This window comes from Rutilus rutilus (assembly GCF_951802725.1).
Source record: "Rutilus rutilus genome assembly, chromosome: 6".
NCBI classification, from domain to species: Eukaryota; Metazoa; Chordata; class Actinopteri; order Cypriniformes; family Leuciscidae; genus Rutilus; species Rutilus rutilus.
In genome coordinates, this window is record NC_140214.1 from 21,938,509 (window position 1) to 21,956,173 (window position 17,665).

At 36.0% G+C, this 17,665-nt stretch overlaps 2 protein-coding genes across 2 annotated transcripts in view; one reads left to right on the forward strand and one right to left on the reverse strand.

Annotated features, from left to right (window-relative positions):
- pld1a (phospholipase D1a) overlaps positions 1–4,830 on the reverse strand; it is a 34,369-nt gene extending 29,539 nt beyond the window's left edge. Inside the window, exon 1 of the mRNA XM_084411164.1 lies at positions 4,697–4,830. The gene's annotated coding sequence lies outside the window, so the exon portion shown is untranslated. The remainder of the gene's footprint in view (positions 1–4,696) is intronic.
- Positions 4,831–12,268: 7,438 nt separating this feature from the next.
- ghsra (growth hormone secretagogue receptor a) lies at positions 12,269–15,977 on the forward strand. Its single transcript, XM_084412733.1, has 2 exons — positions 12,269–13,836; positions 14,861–15,977. Exons 1-2 carry the CDS (start codon positions 13,059–13,061, stop codon positions 15,163–15,165), a joined length of 1,083 nt encoding a protein of 360 aa, XP_084268859.1. The 5' UTR covers positions 12,269–13,058; the 3' UTR covers positions 15,166–15,977.
- The last annotated feature ends 1,688 nt before the right edge of the window (positions 15,978–17,665 follow it).

Consider the following 17,665-nt stretch of genomic DNA (forward strand, 5'->3'; position numbering starts at 1 on the left):
TCAATAATACCCTAAAGATATGGTTCTCAACTACTGTAGAAAGGAAAAAAACAATAGCCTACTTAATATCCTCAAAATATAATAACAAACCAAAAAATCGTGCATAATTAGTATTGCAAACTGTTTAGCAACTTCTAAAAAGGAAGGAGAAAATATTTTGCTGTCAATGTCAAAGTTGTGCATCCAACCAAACTCTAGTTTTGGATCAAACTCATCTGTGACTTTGTAGCTAGTAAAATTTGTTAGATTCCATCACAGACATGCATATTATGAAAATCATGAATATTAAATATCACTAGCAATGAAGATAAATTTGGTTTGTGCCAACAATAACTTGTTTCGTGTAGTGATTCTAGTTAATCATTGCCTGCCAAGTGCATAAAATACTGAAATTCAATTTCGTATGATAAACAAATGAATCCAGTACTGTGTTGTGTCACCACTTGATCTGAAGCAAAACCAGCTCTAATCTAATTACATTGAATTAGTTGGTATAGCAACCTATATGTCTTTATCATATTCTTTTTCATTCAGAAATTAACTGCGTGTCATGTTTCCATTGTGCTTGGAACATTTGTGTAACATGATAATGTAATTTAATTTAATGTTCTTTAGTCATAAAAACCTTTGTAATAATATTATATTATAATATAATATACAGTCACAGTATTGTGCTGTTCTTTTGAACGTTCTATTCCTCAAAATCCTGAAAAAAATGTATGATTTTTTTTAAGCAGTACAATTGTTTCAACATTGATAACAGTGAGAAATGTTTCTGGAGCACAAATCAGCATATTGACACTTAAGACTGGAGTAATGGCTTCTGACAATTCAGCTTTGCAAGCACAGTAAATTACATTTTAAAAGAATTACTGATCCATGCTAACCATCCAAACCTTGACCTCCTAGTTTGCTCATTTCTATTTAAAACATTTCCTCTTTAGATCAGGCCAAAGGTCATAGGTCAAATGTCTTCTCCTGTGGAGCATGGGGCCCCTTTAGTGAATATTATTCTAATAATACACACAAGATCAGATCAGTGTCATTCTCTCACAAAAACAGTAAAAATTAAAATTAAAAAGGAGGCCACATCCTGTTTTCTGTAATACCACTGGGAGCAAAACCAAGAATATTCCCCAAACGCCAAAACAGTTCAGGAATCAAAGTGATAATAGCTTTCAGAAATACAAAATCCAAGAAGCTGTTCACTGCTCATTCCTTTACATGTCATTTAATATTATTCTGCCAGTTAGTAGTGGTATGATTGAGAGGTTGAATATGAATTCAGATTTGAAGGTGACAGGATTGGTGTCCCATCTGAAACTATAAATACAGTTAAACTATAGAGTGGGAGGTGAGATGATGCCACAACAGAGTGATCATATGTCACTGAAGCCATTAGCCTAAACAAAATCAGATCATCACAAAAAAGCTTGATAATCCCAGATGTGGGTTTTATGTCTAAAACAGAGAGTTCCATATGTGAAGGAAGCAATATAGAGCAACACGGTATAAAGTACAAAGGGAAGAATAATGACTAAAAATTATTATAGAAAAATGCTGCAACTGAGCAGCTGAGTCACCACTTGTTACTAACACAACACAATTCACATCAACAAGTTCACCAAAATAAAATGTAACCTCTAGCACTACTTTTCAAGCCTTTCACACAAAAAGTCAGCATTTGTGTTCTTACACCAAAAATAAAAATGATTAGAGAAAATAAGAGGAAACACACAGGGCTGCTCTCTTGATTTGTCTCAGAAAGACTTTAGTTGCTTTCCTTTAGACTGCAGTAATTTTGCTGCCAAGCACACATTCTCTCTGTAACTACCCCACAAAACCTATAATGGAACATTTTCTCCTCTCATTGGTTGGTTGCAGTGGTCTGCAGAGTACAGATACTAGCTGGTCTGTTCATTCTGATCGCATAATGGCCATTTAAAATGTGTGGAAGAGAAATTATGTGTGCTAGAGACTCGAGAGAAGCTGAAACGTCTGAACTTCCCCATTTTACATGAGACAAGTTTAACAGTGAGGTGTGGCTTTTTGGCAAATCTGAACTCGATATGACATCACCTTTTCCAGTCCTGCTACCTTTAGAAGCTTCTGCTTAACTCTGAGAAACAAACCCTTCAATCCTTGGAAGACAAAAAGTCCTGAAATCCATTCACAAACAAAGAGACAACACTGGTATGTTTCAAACCATTCTTCGCTACAATGTCACTGCTCTCCGAAAATATCAATCTGGACTTTCTTTCAGTCAATGAGAAATTGGAATTCTATGTACTTTCTCAGTGTACGTTGACATTTCTGGTCTTCCTGTGAATGATTTGTCGCTGCAAATGGTTTCAAAGGGGGGAAAAAAAATGTCTTTGTAATATCAAATCTAAATATAATAACTTCCTTTTTTCAGCTGACATAATTTTGGCTCTTCGGGTTATACAATAGGCATTATTTTAGAATGCTCCAATTAAACTCACTCCGTACCCATTCTGGTATATGAAACTCCAATTTTTCCTGATCAAATCAATTACAGCCATACATTTTACACATAAATGCCACACATAAGAGTAGTAAAATAGACTGACTTAAATTTTTTGTCTATGGTGACCGTGTTTACTGTAAATCTACAGGACGGTCAAGCTAGTGGGTTGTCTAAACACTAGTGGTACAGGTAGAGAGGTTCCTAGAGGAAGAAAAGACTCATTCACTCTCTGTGTGTAGGTGAACATTTATGACTGTGCCGTATCTCGTGCGTGTCTCTCACCTGTTCACTGACCTTTAGAGCCAGCTTTAAAGAGATGTGCACAGATCAGAGAGGGGCAGTGAATCAGCTCACTCCGTTGGTACAGCATTGCATTTTTATGAGTCTTTAGATATCTTCTTCTAGCCCAACCCTTACAATCTCAGAATGGAGCATTCCTGAGTAAAGGGGCATATATTTACAGTTTCAAGATTTATATACACACACGTGTGATTTAACAGACAAACATCTGTTCTGTGTGCTGTACGGCAGAGACAAAAGCTAGGCTAATTCCTCATATGGCTGAAGTGAACATTTAGGAAGCAGACTAAACCTAAAACATACTCAATTTAAAAGCAGCCAAACATACAATAACACTAAGCTATCATTTTAAACTGGGAATTTGAGAAATACAATTTACTTCTACCCAGGGAATAGTTTGCCTTCAGTTTGCTCATCAAAATGCAATATGTTTGTCCAGCAGCTCTCTAAGAGACGTGTTATATTGAAGAGGAAACAAAATAAAAGCTCTGATCAAAAGAAAAACATATATGATCATTGGCTCTCTGTGGCTCTTAGTCTTAATAAACAAATCTTGATGTAAATTATCTAAATGAGGACATAGGCCATGCAGTGAACTGTAGAAAATAACTGCAGTACATTGAGAACTTTGAGTGCTCTATCTGTTAGACAAGCTAATATAAAACAATAAACACTTTCAACAAGTGTCCCTCACTTTCATTTTCTGTATTTTGTCTTGATTGGCAAGAAAAATAATAGACATTTCTTAAAACAAGAAAAATGTTCTTGAAGCAATATTATATATTCGACACTGATATGGTATATTATACGCAGATATTATATATATATATAGTACTGTTATATTTTGCGTACTAAACTACAGAAATACACAGATAATGATGGGAGAGAAGTCAGTGAGAACGTTCTGTAGATGGGATATCAGCTGTTGCTTCCTGCCAACAAGTTCCTGCTCATTGTCATTCGACATGGAGACAAGGCTAACGGCTTTTGGGAGGAGAGCAAAAAAAATATTATGCAACCACATAGACCTTTATGAAAAACTGCTACAGACACTGAAGTCACTTGTGTGTGTTGGGGCACGCATGAGGCTAAATAATTGTGAACATGTGACATGAAGCCACAAACAAAAGTAATCCATTCATCTTTCATATTAGGATGGGCTGTGTCATCGAATGACAGTCTCCATGTAAGTTTCAAACGTCCTTGGCAACATGATGTGCAGTTCAGCAGGACTGTTTCTCCTGTTTTTAGCCTGATTTTTATTACGATCTGTTTTCAGAGCAAATGCACTTTGCACCTGAAGGTAATTTATGACAGGACCAGCACTGCAGTTGTTCTGTCGTGTGTCTTTTTACACACGTTAGAGATAGCATAAAGTTCCCAGCAGCTCAGGGTCAGAAGTCTCTTGCATTCTGATTAATGAATGACAAGATTCAAATATAAGAGATAAGTAAACAACAGACAGGGCCGTTTAAAACACAAGTCAATGAAAACAAAAATTAGCCAAACTGAGAAAGTGTCAGACTAAAGGGTGCACTGCATTTATAGTAAATTTAGTTAAAAATGTACTATATTAAATTGTAGTGTATTGTATCCTTGCCCTTTAGCACAGCTGAAAAAAAGAGATGTATTTTGGAGCCTGAGAAATCCAAGTTGACTTTCCTCTCTCTTGTGCACTGGTCACACATTCCACCATGGATACAAAAGCCTCTCACACTGGGGTGAGACAGGAGTCAAGGCATATTGGTACCAGAAAGATTTTCACATGTCACAGTTATACACACACACACATTCATTCATTGCTAGATATTTCCAAGTCGTCATTCCTTCTAACTCTTCAAGCTTAGCTGAAAAACAAGTTTGGAGCAGAGCATTGAGCAACAACAAACTGCACAAAGTTTCACTGACCTGCCCTGGTAGACGTGATTCCCACATGATAAATCAGCTGTGCTGTTTGACTCCTACAGTGAAAGACTAACTCATAATTTCGCAGACAGCGTTAAGAGAGTGTCTCTCTCCTTTTCTGTGACTCTACACAGACTAAACAAGAGGGCAGTGGAGAGATCAGTCATAGGCCAATGTCTTTGAACGGGGCGGGGCCTTTACTGGATTCTGAAGTGTCAGTTGCAATCGCTCAGCCAATCAAGTTCAGAAAGTCACAATATGCTCCTCCCCTCCACAGCTGTTTTATGCATATACTAACTGATATCTTCTCATAAAAAAGAAGAAATGTTTGTAGCTAATTGTACTGTCGTTTCTCACAGATATCAATGACAATGAAAACAGTGATTTAAAAAAAGATAGAGACAAATAGAGACTGTTTAAATCTCTTGCTTAAACTTTTCTAAAAAATAAATAAAAAAATCTAAATATATAGTAGTAATCTCACATAGCATAGTCATCTAGAGTTTTAGATGAGCTTTCAACAAAATGAAAAATGCTGGGTTATTGTTTTAACCCAAATGCTGGGTTCAGCATGTTGGGTCATTTTATTGGGTTAGTTTTTAATATTGTTCCTGTAACTCAGCTGCTGTGTCATTTTTTTACTGTCAATACAAATGATGAACACCCTCGCATACCTAACCAGAGCTGGCCTGGGTCAATCGTAACCTAATGTTGGCTAGTCTGTGCCAAACCGGTTAAAACTGGATACATTTGTCAACGGTCATTTTCAATTCAATTCGCGTTTATTTGTATAGCGCTTTTCACAATTGCCTACACATCATTTAAATTTTCAAAGCAGCTTTACAGAAAGATTCAAGATAATTTTGTGTTCTGTTCTTAGAGATAACTTCCTGAATGAAATCAAGTTTGTATTACATTGTATTCTATCATATTACTCTACAAATAGGAAAACGACTGTAGTCTCACATTTTACCTTTTTTGTTTACATGCTGCTGGCCTACATCGCAGCTAATCTAAAACGCTAGGATCTCAAACGACGCGCCGGCGCCACCATGGAAGTTTCACCTCCCGCCATCAAACGAATGCGCGACCAGACATCGACGACATCGTTGTCATGAACAAAGTTGCGCTGCGCTCCACTGACTACATTAAATGTAAAATAAAGCTGTTTTTTAATGTAACAAACATGAATATGAGCTTGTCATTTAATGTAGTGGAACTGCCTGACAGGATATACACCTTAAGAAACATGTGTTTTTTTACTATTCCCATACTGTGACAGCAGAAAAGATATGCCTAAATTTTTTATTAAACATTGATGGAGCAACAGATTTTGTTTGAAAATATATCATAAAATTGGTCTATTTGTAAAAAAATCTTACAAAGGTGGCAAGTTGAGCCTTTTGCCATGTTGGGGTAAAAGTCCCAACTTGCCACCTCATACATTTGTATTTATACAAATATTTTAGCTAAAGTAATATGTTTGGAATAATATCTAATAAATACTTGTTCAAAAGTATTATATTTAGATTTTCAGATGTCCACTTGAGTGGACAGTATGCATTTAGGGTTTTAACTAAAGATACTGTAACACAGCAATACTGTGTGTATTTAATAAACCTTGAATAAAATGATATAAATTCATGTAAAATCTCTAAAAAATATAATAGGCTATATATTTGTTTAAAACTTTGCGTATTTTTGATATCAGAACATGAGGACGTGATTCCATCATATATCTCTACAACCTGTCAAGGTACAACTGTAGAAACTCAACTGAGATGCTCCCTTCAGTGTACCAGAGTATGTCGATTTACCCTTATTAGCTGATAATTCTGATTAAGATAAAGATGGACACATTTCTAACATAGCTCTCCTCTGAGAAAACCTAGCAATCACATGTTTTTATTCTCATCTGAAATGAGCAGTGGTGGGGTAACGCATTACAAGTAACATGCATAACGTAATCAGATTACTTTTTGATGTAAGGAGTAAAGTAACGCTTTACAAGTAACGTGCTTTATGTAATCAGATTACTTTTTGATGTTACGAGTAAACTAATGCATTACAAGTAACATGCATTACGTAATCAGATTACTTTTTGATGTAAGGAGTAAAGTAACGCATTACAAGTAACATGCATTATGTAATCAGATTACTTTTTGATGTAAGGAGTAAAGTAATGCATTACAAGTAACATGCATTACGTAATCAGATTACTTTTTGATGTAAGGAGTAAAGTAACGCATTACAAGAAACATGCATTACGTAATCAGATTACTTTTTGATGCAAGGAGTAAAGTAACGCATTACAAGTAACTTGCATTACGTAATCAAATTACTTTTTTGATGTTACAAATAAAGAAATGCATTAAAGTTACATACATTACATAATCAGATTACTTTTTGATGTTATTATGAGTTAAGTAGTGCATTACAAGTAGGATGCATTACATAACCAGATTACTTTTTGACAGAGGTGGACAACAACACAACACAATGTACACAACTTCCTTACTTGAGTGAAAGTACAGATACTACTGGTCAAATATTCCTCCATTACAAGTAAAAGTTGTAAAGACCAATTTTTACTTAAGTAAAAGTACAGAAGTACTCGTTTTTAAAAGTACTTAAGTATCAAAAGTAAAAAGTAAATGTTTTATTATTGTTATATTGTTGTATGTAATACTTACAGTAACCTATGTCTCTGAATCTATGCCTGCCTACCCCCATTTATTTCTAGAACACAGTTCCAGTATGTGATTGAATGTGAGATTGAATAAGTGCACTCAATAACGTCCACAATGGTTCCGGACGCCCAAATGGCTGTTCCCTCAAATAGTGCCCTATTTAGTCTCTATGAAAAGTTTTTTGGCTTTTATGAATATGTTAGCCTTACTGTTCTCTATAAGCTAGTGTGCTCCAAAACAATGACAACATGCGCATTTAGAAGACCAAAGCCAACGATGAAAATGAAAATCAGGTTGATGTCAGAATCCAACATCAGATTGACGTTAATCTCCAACGTTGGACAGATGTTGTATTGTGGTTGAAAATGAAAATTGGGTTGACGTCAGAAACCAACATCAGTCTGGTTCTGACGTCAACCCGACTTTCATTTCCAACCAAAATCCAATCTTACTATTTTCTACTCAAGGACCTTGACAGAAATGTAGAGGAGTAAAAAGTACGATACTTGTCTTTCAAATGTAGTGAAGTTAAAGTAAAAGGTTTCCAGAAAAAAATAATAGATATTCAAAAACTGTACTTAGGTACAGTACTCAAGTAAATGTACTTTGTTATTGTCCACCTCTGCTTTTTGATTATACTTTTTGAATTTAAAGAGTTCTTCCTTGCTAAATAAAAGTATTCATTTCTTAATTCACATTAACTTAATTTACAGCAATCGTAATTTACTGTAACAGCTGTGTAAAGTCCTGTTTATGAGGTCTCATGCATGAGCTCTGACGTCGCTGGAGCTACAGTATGTTAAAATGACAAACATCATCCCTGAAACTTGGAGGTCGAAATGTCAAACCAACTTATCTCTAGGCTGCTCAGCAGTCAGGGCCATAGTTTACCCTTGGAGCAGTTTGTTCTGCTCCTCAAACAAACTGCAAGCATTTTTACTGAAGCCCTTCCTCTCCAACAATCCATCTATTTTCCATGGTGAGGAGAGTTCCACTCCACTGTGTCTAAATGGATTAATCACTGAAGAACAAGAGCAAGACGCCACACTAAAGGACATCCCAGCGAATCTGATGCTCTGTGGCCGACAACAAAGACAGAGGAGAAGATAGACTTCTGAGCACCATAAATCATTTATATTTTCAATTTTCCGCCTTGTCTGATGCAGGACCTCTGGTCTATGGAGTCTTTAATAATTACCACGGCAGGGTGTGCCAGAGCGGCCATACCTTTGCTCAAACGGCAGGCAATGCCATTTATCACAGCCGCAAGCAAACATCTCTGTCTTTCTCTCACACACAAAACAATATCAGCTGAACCGCAGACCTTCAAGTGCACAAGACAGATGAGGAAGGAATATAAAGAGAGACAGTGCAATGTAAGGTAAACAGATTAAAAGAAAAGTTACAGAGTTTAATGGCTTTGCATAGCAGCTAGTTTCATTACTGTCACATGAGCTCATCTACTACTAACTAAACCTCTACTAAATCTAAACCTCTTTGATAACAAACTCAGGGCCATCATACTGTAAGTCAAGTAGACCATTGTGGACAATAGAGGACCATAGTTCCACTATACAAAAAAAATAAAAATAATGAAGACTGTAAACTATAATTTTTTTATAATGTGATTTGATATTACACGCATATACATAATACTGAATCATATTTTTTACTGAATCTTAAATGATCAGAATAGTATTACAAATCACAATAGTATTACAAAAGTATTACATACAGCGCTCCTGCCCTCTAGTGGACAGTATTAAAAAAACTATTCTATTCCATTCTAACCACGTATATGTGTGCATACAGGCAAGCAAGCATGGATCCTGAAGAAAGGAGGTTTGCCTTCTCAGCCATTTGTGTTCCTCGAATCCTTTCTAAAGAGCAATAGGTAAAATAAAACCTGCTGTGTTTATAATGGCCTGAGCTCTACACTTCCTCTCAAGCTGAATGAGGATGTGTTGTTCCCATGTGCTATAAAGATTGTATGTTGAATGTGATCACTAGATCATAGTGTGCAGTATTACTGCAAATGACAGCTTTTGGGGAGGAAATTGGGGAAGAAAACGGTTATAATGTAAGACTTTGACCACACCACACCAAACCTTAAAGTAACAACAACAACAATGTTTACATCGGAATATGGACACTCGAATCTGCCCGTGTGGACTCCCAGTTAGAGTGTGACCAGTATTATCCAGATTTCACTTGAGCATCGTTATGTGATTGTGTGAATATTGATATTGAACTGTTATGTTGAGAACTATACTTGTTTTTTCTTTTTCTAAGTCAGTCATTTTTTTTCTTTTTGAATGATGTGATGAACATTAAGTAATAAATTCCAGTTAAACTGAATTCTATTTTGAAATATTTGTTTTTTTGGGGTAATCAGTGGTTTTCTTTGCTATCCTGGGTTGTTTGATTTTTGTCAGTTTTTATAAAACTGTCTGGCGCCCGTTAGTTTTTGTCAAATAAATCATTTAAATTGAGGGCAGTCACCACCACTGTTACAGCATGTTGAAACACTAAGTTACACATTACATAGGCCTACACAAAAGCACAAACTACAAATAACAATGAATACCTTGCATCTTTAATTTAACAAAAGAGGATAAAATGCTGAGTAAACATGGAAAAAGAAAGAAAGAAAGAAAGAAAGAAAGAAAGAAAGAAAGAAGATTAGTTGACATTCTGCAGGTTCAGTTTAGTTGACACTGATGATGGCAATTTACAGAAGGGCTCAATATCAGCAGCTCAGCTCTTTCCAGACATAAAACAGGTTAATGATCTATATCTTAATTCACGTCTCCACAATATTCAGTCAACATCAAAATCTAATTTGCATGAGATGGATATTTGCTTTAAATTTGTCAAAGTGTACACGTCTTGCCAGCAGAAAAATGTTATGCAATGCTACTTTGCACATTAATTAAAACATTGGATAGGTCGGTCGTATTGCACGATTTTGCACGTACAATAACATCTTGCTAATAGAGGCCTATATCCTAATTATATGACCTGAAACAAAATTGATAGGACCAGCCCTACCATCCCCCAGGCTCAATAATAATAAAAAAAAGGATTATAAGTTATGAAGCCAAACAAATCAGAATGAATATCTTTATCTTCTAAAGATCAATATTTATTAAGATCTAATATATATATATATATATATATATATATATATATTAGATCTTAATAAATAATAAACTCTCTATATAATATATAATTTATTTCTGTGATGCAAAGCTAAATTTTCATCAGCCATTACTCCAGTCTTTAGTGTCACATTATCCTTCAAAATCATTGTCAATAATATGTGATTTTATTACCAATGTATTAAACAGTTGTGCTGCTAAACATTTTTTTATAACCTGTGATGCTTTTTTTCAGGATTCTTTGATGAATAAAAAGTTAAAAAAGAACTGCATTTATTTAAAATAGAAATCTTTTGGAACAATATACACTACCGTTCAAAAGTTTGGGGTCAGTAGTCCCCAATTTCTTAATTTAAAAACCCCTTACCAGTCAGGGATCACTGGTGATCCCAGATTATTTTAGTTCAAAATATGTTTGAGCTTATATATCTCAATATTAATAACAGTCTGGTTAATTTTGAGTCTTGAACTATAAACTCTCAAGTGTTGGCTTTCTAAATGTATGTGTGTTATGTTTCTATTCAGAATTACTTATGAGCAGTAACCTTTTTATTTTGGGCATTTCATGTATGCAGCACTTGCCAAAATTGGGGGTGACTGAGAAGGGGTTAAGAAATTAATACTTTTAGTCAGCAAGGATGTGTTCAATTGATAAAAAGTGATAGTACAAAGTGATAGTAAAAAGTGATATCGTTAGAAAAGATTTATATTTTGAATAAATGCAGTTCTTTTTTTTAACTTTTTATTCATTAATGAATCCTGAAAAAATATCACATGTTCCAAAAAAATTATTAAGCAGCACAACATTGACCAACATTGATGAAAACTGAGTATCAAATCAGCATATTAGAATGATTTCTGAAGGATCATGTGACACAGAAGACTGTAGTAATGGCTGATGAGAAGTTTTGTATCACAGAAATAAATTATTATTTAAACTATATTAAAACAGAAACCCATTATTTTAAATTGTAATATTTCACAATATTACTGTTCTTTCTGTATTTTTGACCAACTAATGCAGGCTTGATGAGCATAAGAGACTTCTCTCAAACATTAGAACAAGACTTCAAAAACATTCAAAATAAATATAATATCAATGTTTACATGTATTCAGTTGTCAGCAATGATGTAAAATATTTTTCATATTTGGAAAAAATACCATCAAACAGTAATGAAGTTATCAATAACATTAACTGATTAGACAAAACCTGTTTTATTTTGACTGTATATTTAGGTTTATATATATTGTAAATAGCCTGCTACATTACACAGATTCTAAACACATATCGGACGAATCAGCTGAGAGAAAAGTTACACATCTCTGACGCAACAAGCCTATCTCAGGGAAATCATTTTAGAAATCAACAAATCGTCTTTTCATGATAATCCTTTATTCGAGACTGAGATAGGCCTATAGCTTTTAGTCTGAGTATTTGAGCCTGTTATATGTTCCAGCTGAAATTAACTTTACAAGAATGTGTTCCAATGCATTCTATCGTATCATCACACGATGGCACTGTTCAACAAGTATCCATTCTCAACATGCTCGGTACTTTTTTCCTTCTAAATAACGTGGATGTATATTTTCTATCCACTTCAGAAACGTTCTACCCATAAACCGCATCCACCTAATCAACGATAAATCAATGACATCAGTAATGAAAGAGTCCTGCAGCATTCACAGGTGACGCGCAGCGCGCCTCTCATCCTCGCGAGATGATTTCATCAATCCGACCCGACACTTATCTTTCTTCCTACACCTTAAATAGCTTCAAGACTAACGATTTGCTGTCCAATGCAGACAGATAACTCGGCAGAAAAAGCTGGATTGCCATCCTTAAATCCTCTGAGTTTTCCTATCAGTTGGAACCATTTTTAGATGTGGAACGGATGGAAAGAATGCGTCATGAGGACATTTACTGGACAACTACAAATCTGTAGAATACAACAGGGTGCGAAATAATGAATGACCTTCAGGGAAGTAGACTTTTTAGAGGAAGTTCTGTCAGAGCGCATGTTCGCGCGCAACTAAAATTGCGCCTCCGAAAGTAAGTTAAACTATTGAAAAGACGTTTAAAACAACAAATATATTTGTTAAATCTATATTAAAGTAATAATACAATTTTAATCGTTTTCACGCGCGATGCTGAACGAATGGCTCGAGCAGCTTACTGTTGCTATGGTTACTTCCACAGGCTGACGCGACTTCTGTTCGCGAGCTTTTATTTAGCGCACTAATGTGACTTTTGTGGTTTCGGAAACGTTGTTAGGAAACCCTGCTGAAACATATATGTAAAGGAACATGTTTTGAAGACTTAGTTTGACTTATTTGATGGGGCTTGAAGCCGTAATTAGGGAGGTACTCTCCGAAACCCCCATAATTCGGGTTGTATAAGTTCAATTATAAATGTTGGGCAGCCCTGAGCGCAGCACGATGGGGAGTCAGTGGGGAGACTGTCCTGCCCGAGCTCTCTCTCAGAGGAGGATCTAGACGCTCCATGATCTCTCAGCATGCCTGCCTGGACGAACCGGTCCAACTGTTCCTTCAACTGCAGTTGGGATGATAACGCGACGTACTGGGGCTTCGAGCCCCCGGTCACCATTTTCCCCATTCCAATGCTAACCGGGGTCACGGTCACCTGCGCCCTTTTCTTCTTTGTAGGTGTAACGGGGAATCTGATGACCATTTTGGTGGTGACCAAATACAAGGATATGCGAACCACCACTAACCTGTACCTGTCCAGCATGGCCTTTTCGGATTTACTCATTTTCCTCTGCATGCCTCTGGACTTGTACAGACTCTGGAAGTACCGACCTTGGAATTTCGGCAACATACTTTGTAAACTCTTTCAGTTTGTTAGCGAGTGTTGCACATACGCGACCATTCTGAACATCACCGCTCTCAGTGTGGAGAGATACTTTGCTATTTGTTTTCCTCTTAGGGCAAAGATAGTCGTGACCAAAGGTCGCGTGCGAGGGGTCATTTTGGTCCTCTGGATAGTATCCTTCTTTAGTGCAGGACCTGTATTTGTGCTCGTCGGGGTCGAGCATGAAAATGGGACAAACTCGTGGGAAACTAACGAATGCAAAGCGACGGAATATGCCATTAGGTCTGGGCTCTTAACCATCATGGTTTGGGTCTCCAGCGTCTTTTTCTTCTTGCCTGTGTTCTGCTTAACTGTTTTGTATAGTCTCATCGGGCGAAAGCTCTGGAAGAGAAAGAGGGAGACGATTGGAGAAAACGCTTCGAGTCGCGATAAAAGCAACAGACAGACAGTGAAAATGCTGGGTAAGTGCCCGGTTTCATCACAGTATATCAGGTAACCGCGATTGAGTTGTTTATCATTTGCGCACTTTACGCACAAGCGCACCCATTACGCACGGGATGTGCTTGGCACAAAACAGCGGTACAATCCTGCATACACCAAAATGGTTTTGTCAGGGAACCTAAAAATGTACTTTATGTGGTAACACCTAATTTAAACGATCTTATTCAAGAAAAATGGCTCATCCATGTTGAAAAGGTGATTTTCAATCGAATTTATTTTAAGAATTAAAACATTTCTATCCGATCTGTATGAGTGATAATAGGCCTAAATGTGTGCCTATCTGTTAATGTTAAGGAATATATTTTATAAAGGTAACGTTGTGACAGTTTTAGTCATGAAACCTAAAGGTCATTATTGAACAAAATAAAGGTAATGGGTTGGCTAAAATGGTGGGTTACACTTTATTTTAAGATTCCATACACGTTTAATTATACATTTAAGTACTGAATAATAATAATTAATTACATGTACTTACAATAGCTTTAGGGTTAGAATAGGGTGTGATTTATGGTTAGTTGCATGTAATTATGCACAGGTTAGTAAATTGTAACTACATCTAACGTGTAACAAAGACACTGTAAAATAAAGTGTTACCAAATTGTCCTTTAAGAACAAACTCAAGAAAAATATAAGATTAAGTGATAAAAAGAGGAGACATTGTGAAAGGGTGATGTTTTTTTTTTTGTTTAATGAAAATGCTCATCATTTTAATAAGGGGAGATATAACAGGGTTGACAGACAACTTAAAACATTGTCCACTAAAATGTGGAAAAAAACCCCTAAAAAACATAATAATTTCTATGTGCTTAGAATATAACTAAAATAAATGTGAGCCTTTTTGTTATTGTTAACACATGATTAAGTTTGTGATTCATGGTTAGTTTTTTTTTTTACCTTACTAATAATATTTGCTTTCTGCAACAAAGTGAGGAACAAGGTGCTATTTCAGTGTTCATTTACCTTCATTACCTCTCTCCCTAACAGCTGTGGTGGTGTTTGCCTTCGTGCTCTGCTGGCTTCCCTTTCACGTTGGACGCTACCTGATCTCCAAATCCACAGAGATGGGCTCTCCTGTCATGTCTGTCATCAGCCAGTACTGTAATCTCATCTCCTTTGTACTCTTTTACCTTAGTGCAGCAATCAACCCCATTCTGTACAACATCATGTCCAAGAAGTACAGGATGGCAGCTTGCAAACTTTTCGGACTGCGTAACAACCCACGAAGGAGCACATCAGTGGCCAAAGGAGAGAGTCCACCGTGCTGGACGGAATCCACTGCCAGCGTGTGACTCTCTTTACCATAAACAGCCATTTCAGACCTCATCTAATGCTGCCATCATTTTATAAGGGGATAGTCTCTTAATTAGACAAAAGATTTATATGAAGGTCTCATACATTTCCAGACAGATCAGGGAGTATTTTAGAAAGATGTTGTTAACAGCCATTTGTCTATCCAAGCAAAACATTTCATTAGATACCTTGATGTTTTATAATAAAATGATGCTTGTAAATAGAGAGAGAAAAAGATAACTTCAGTTGCCTTAAACCTAAATGAAATCTGGAAGACAAAATGAGCACTGTAGATACAGCAGCATCCTCACGCGCCTGATGACAGGGACTGCAGAGGTGATGCCGTTCATTTGCCTCGTGCATCAACGCATGTCATGCTCTTTTAGCTAGTGTTGTCACTTTCTTCATGTGCGTGTTTTTATTAGGCTCCGCACCCGCCCTGAAGCAATACACAGAATTCAAAAGCTTTTGAGAAAAGTTCATTAAAACGAAGGTATATAAAACAGTCAAAACTGCATCGGTGCATTTAAGTACTGGAACATCCTAAAAAAAGCTTGCTTTTTTCTCAGTGCTTCATGTGCTAAATGTATAAACTATTGTTACGGAATTACCCAGTTGTTGAGAAGAGTTTCATTTAAAACCACTGCAATAACCGATGTGACAGTATATGCGTACGTTAACGAGTCCTCTTACATCCATTAATATCTGTTGTGGAAACTGCATGTGTCTTGTGTTCTAAAGCGATGTACAGTACAGAAAATGGCATATTTGTACTTTGTAAAATATGTAAATATACCCATGTTTAATTGGATATCTGCTGTGTTGAAGGTTTTCTTTTGTAAGAACAATGACAGTATGGCAAACGAATTATGATGAATATACTATAACAATATATATTTTCTTTTTTTAATGGTTGTCCTGTAAGACTGAAATCTATTCATATCCTATTTGAGTAAATAGAAATATGGATGGATGGATGGATGGATTGATAGAACGACAGACAGATAGAATGATAGATAGATAGATGGATAAATAAACAGAACAATAGACAGAATGATAGACAAGATTGATAGAATGACAGACAGGTAGACAGAACGATAGGGACTATGTGGTCATTTACATAGCCCCAAAAATAGATGCAGCTGTCTATAATGGGCTTTAAATAAATAATAAGGGGAAAGTGATGCAGTTAATTTGAGACACTCTTATTCCTCAGGATCAATGGTTTATCATTTTCATGATATCTTGTTAGAAATCCTGCTTTCTTATGTCCACATGTGACCCTGGACCACAAAACCAGTCACATGGGTCAGTTTTTTGAAACTGAGATTTATACATCATCTGATTAAGCTGAATAAATAAACTTTCTATTGATGTATGGTTTAAGATAGGACGATATTTGGCCGAGATACAACTATTGAAAATCTGGAATCTGAGGGTGCAAAAAAATCCCCTTTAAAGTTGTCCATAAATTTGATGTTCGCGATTGTGCTGCCTTCACTCACAAAAATAAGTGTTTTATATCTTTATGGTGGGAAATTTACAAAATATCTTCATGGAACATGATCTTTACTTAATATCCTGATGATTTTTGGCATAAAGGAAAAATCGATCATTTTGGCCACATATATACCCGTGCTACTTGTGACTGGTTTTGTGATCCAGGGTCACATATGTAAAGTCTGACTGTTGGTGTTTTATTGATGTCAAATCAAGGTCAGAGTGCCCAGACTGTGGAGAAAGAGGATTACAGAGGAGAATGGTTTCATAAATCAGTCAGATCTCCTCATGGGGCAGAAGGTGACGCTGCAAAATGAGATTGTCCACCATTCACACATCCCACTTCTGCCCACCATAACCATAAAATGTATTAAAAAATAAAATACCACAGCCCTGATGGAGAGGGGGAGTGTAAACACTCTTCAAAGTGTCAATTACAGGTCGATTAAAAAAATTATACCTGGACAAAATTTTTTTTTTGTGTGTTTGACTTCAACTAAAAGGCTTTCTAAAAGTCTGATTTTAATTAGTGATTGCAATCAATGTCCACAAACATATCTAAATGTCTTCACCAGTGTTGGGGAAATGCATTAACACAAGTCACCTTGCAACAAAATATCGGAGTTACTTTTCAAATAAGTAACTCAAGTTAGTTACTTTGTTTTCCCATTTGACTGACAGCTCTCCTGTCCCCACGATGAGAGAAATCATGAGCAAGATGCAGAAGTGTTGTGTGCGCTGTGTGAACATGACGGTTATTGCAGTTTACTCAACTCACTTGCACAAAAACAGATTCCTCAAAATGAATAAAAAAGAGAAATGCAAACAGATTACACAAACCTGACATAATTGAATGTTAAATAACACAAATATAGTCTACTTTATTTAATCTCACTTTGTTAACAAGTGTCTTTTGTGCTGACCTTCGATGATCCAATTCAACCATACCAATAAGCAAAAATGACATAAGTTAAACATCACATTTGTTTCATTGTTTTA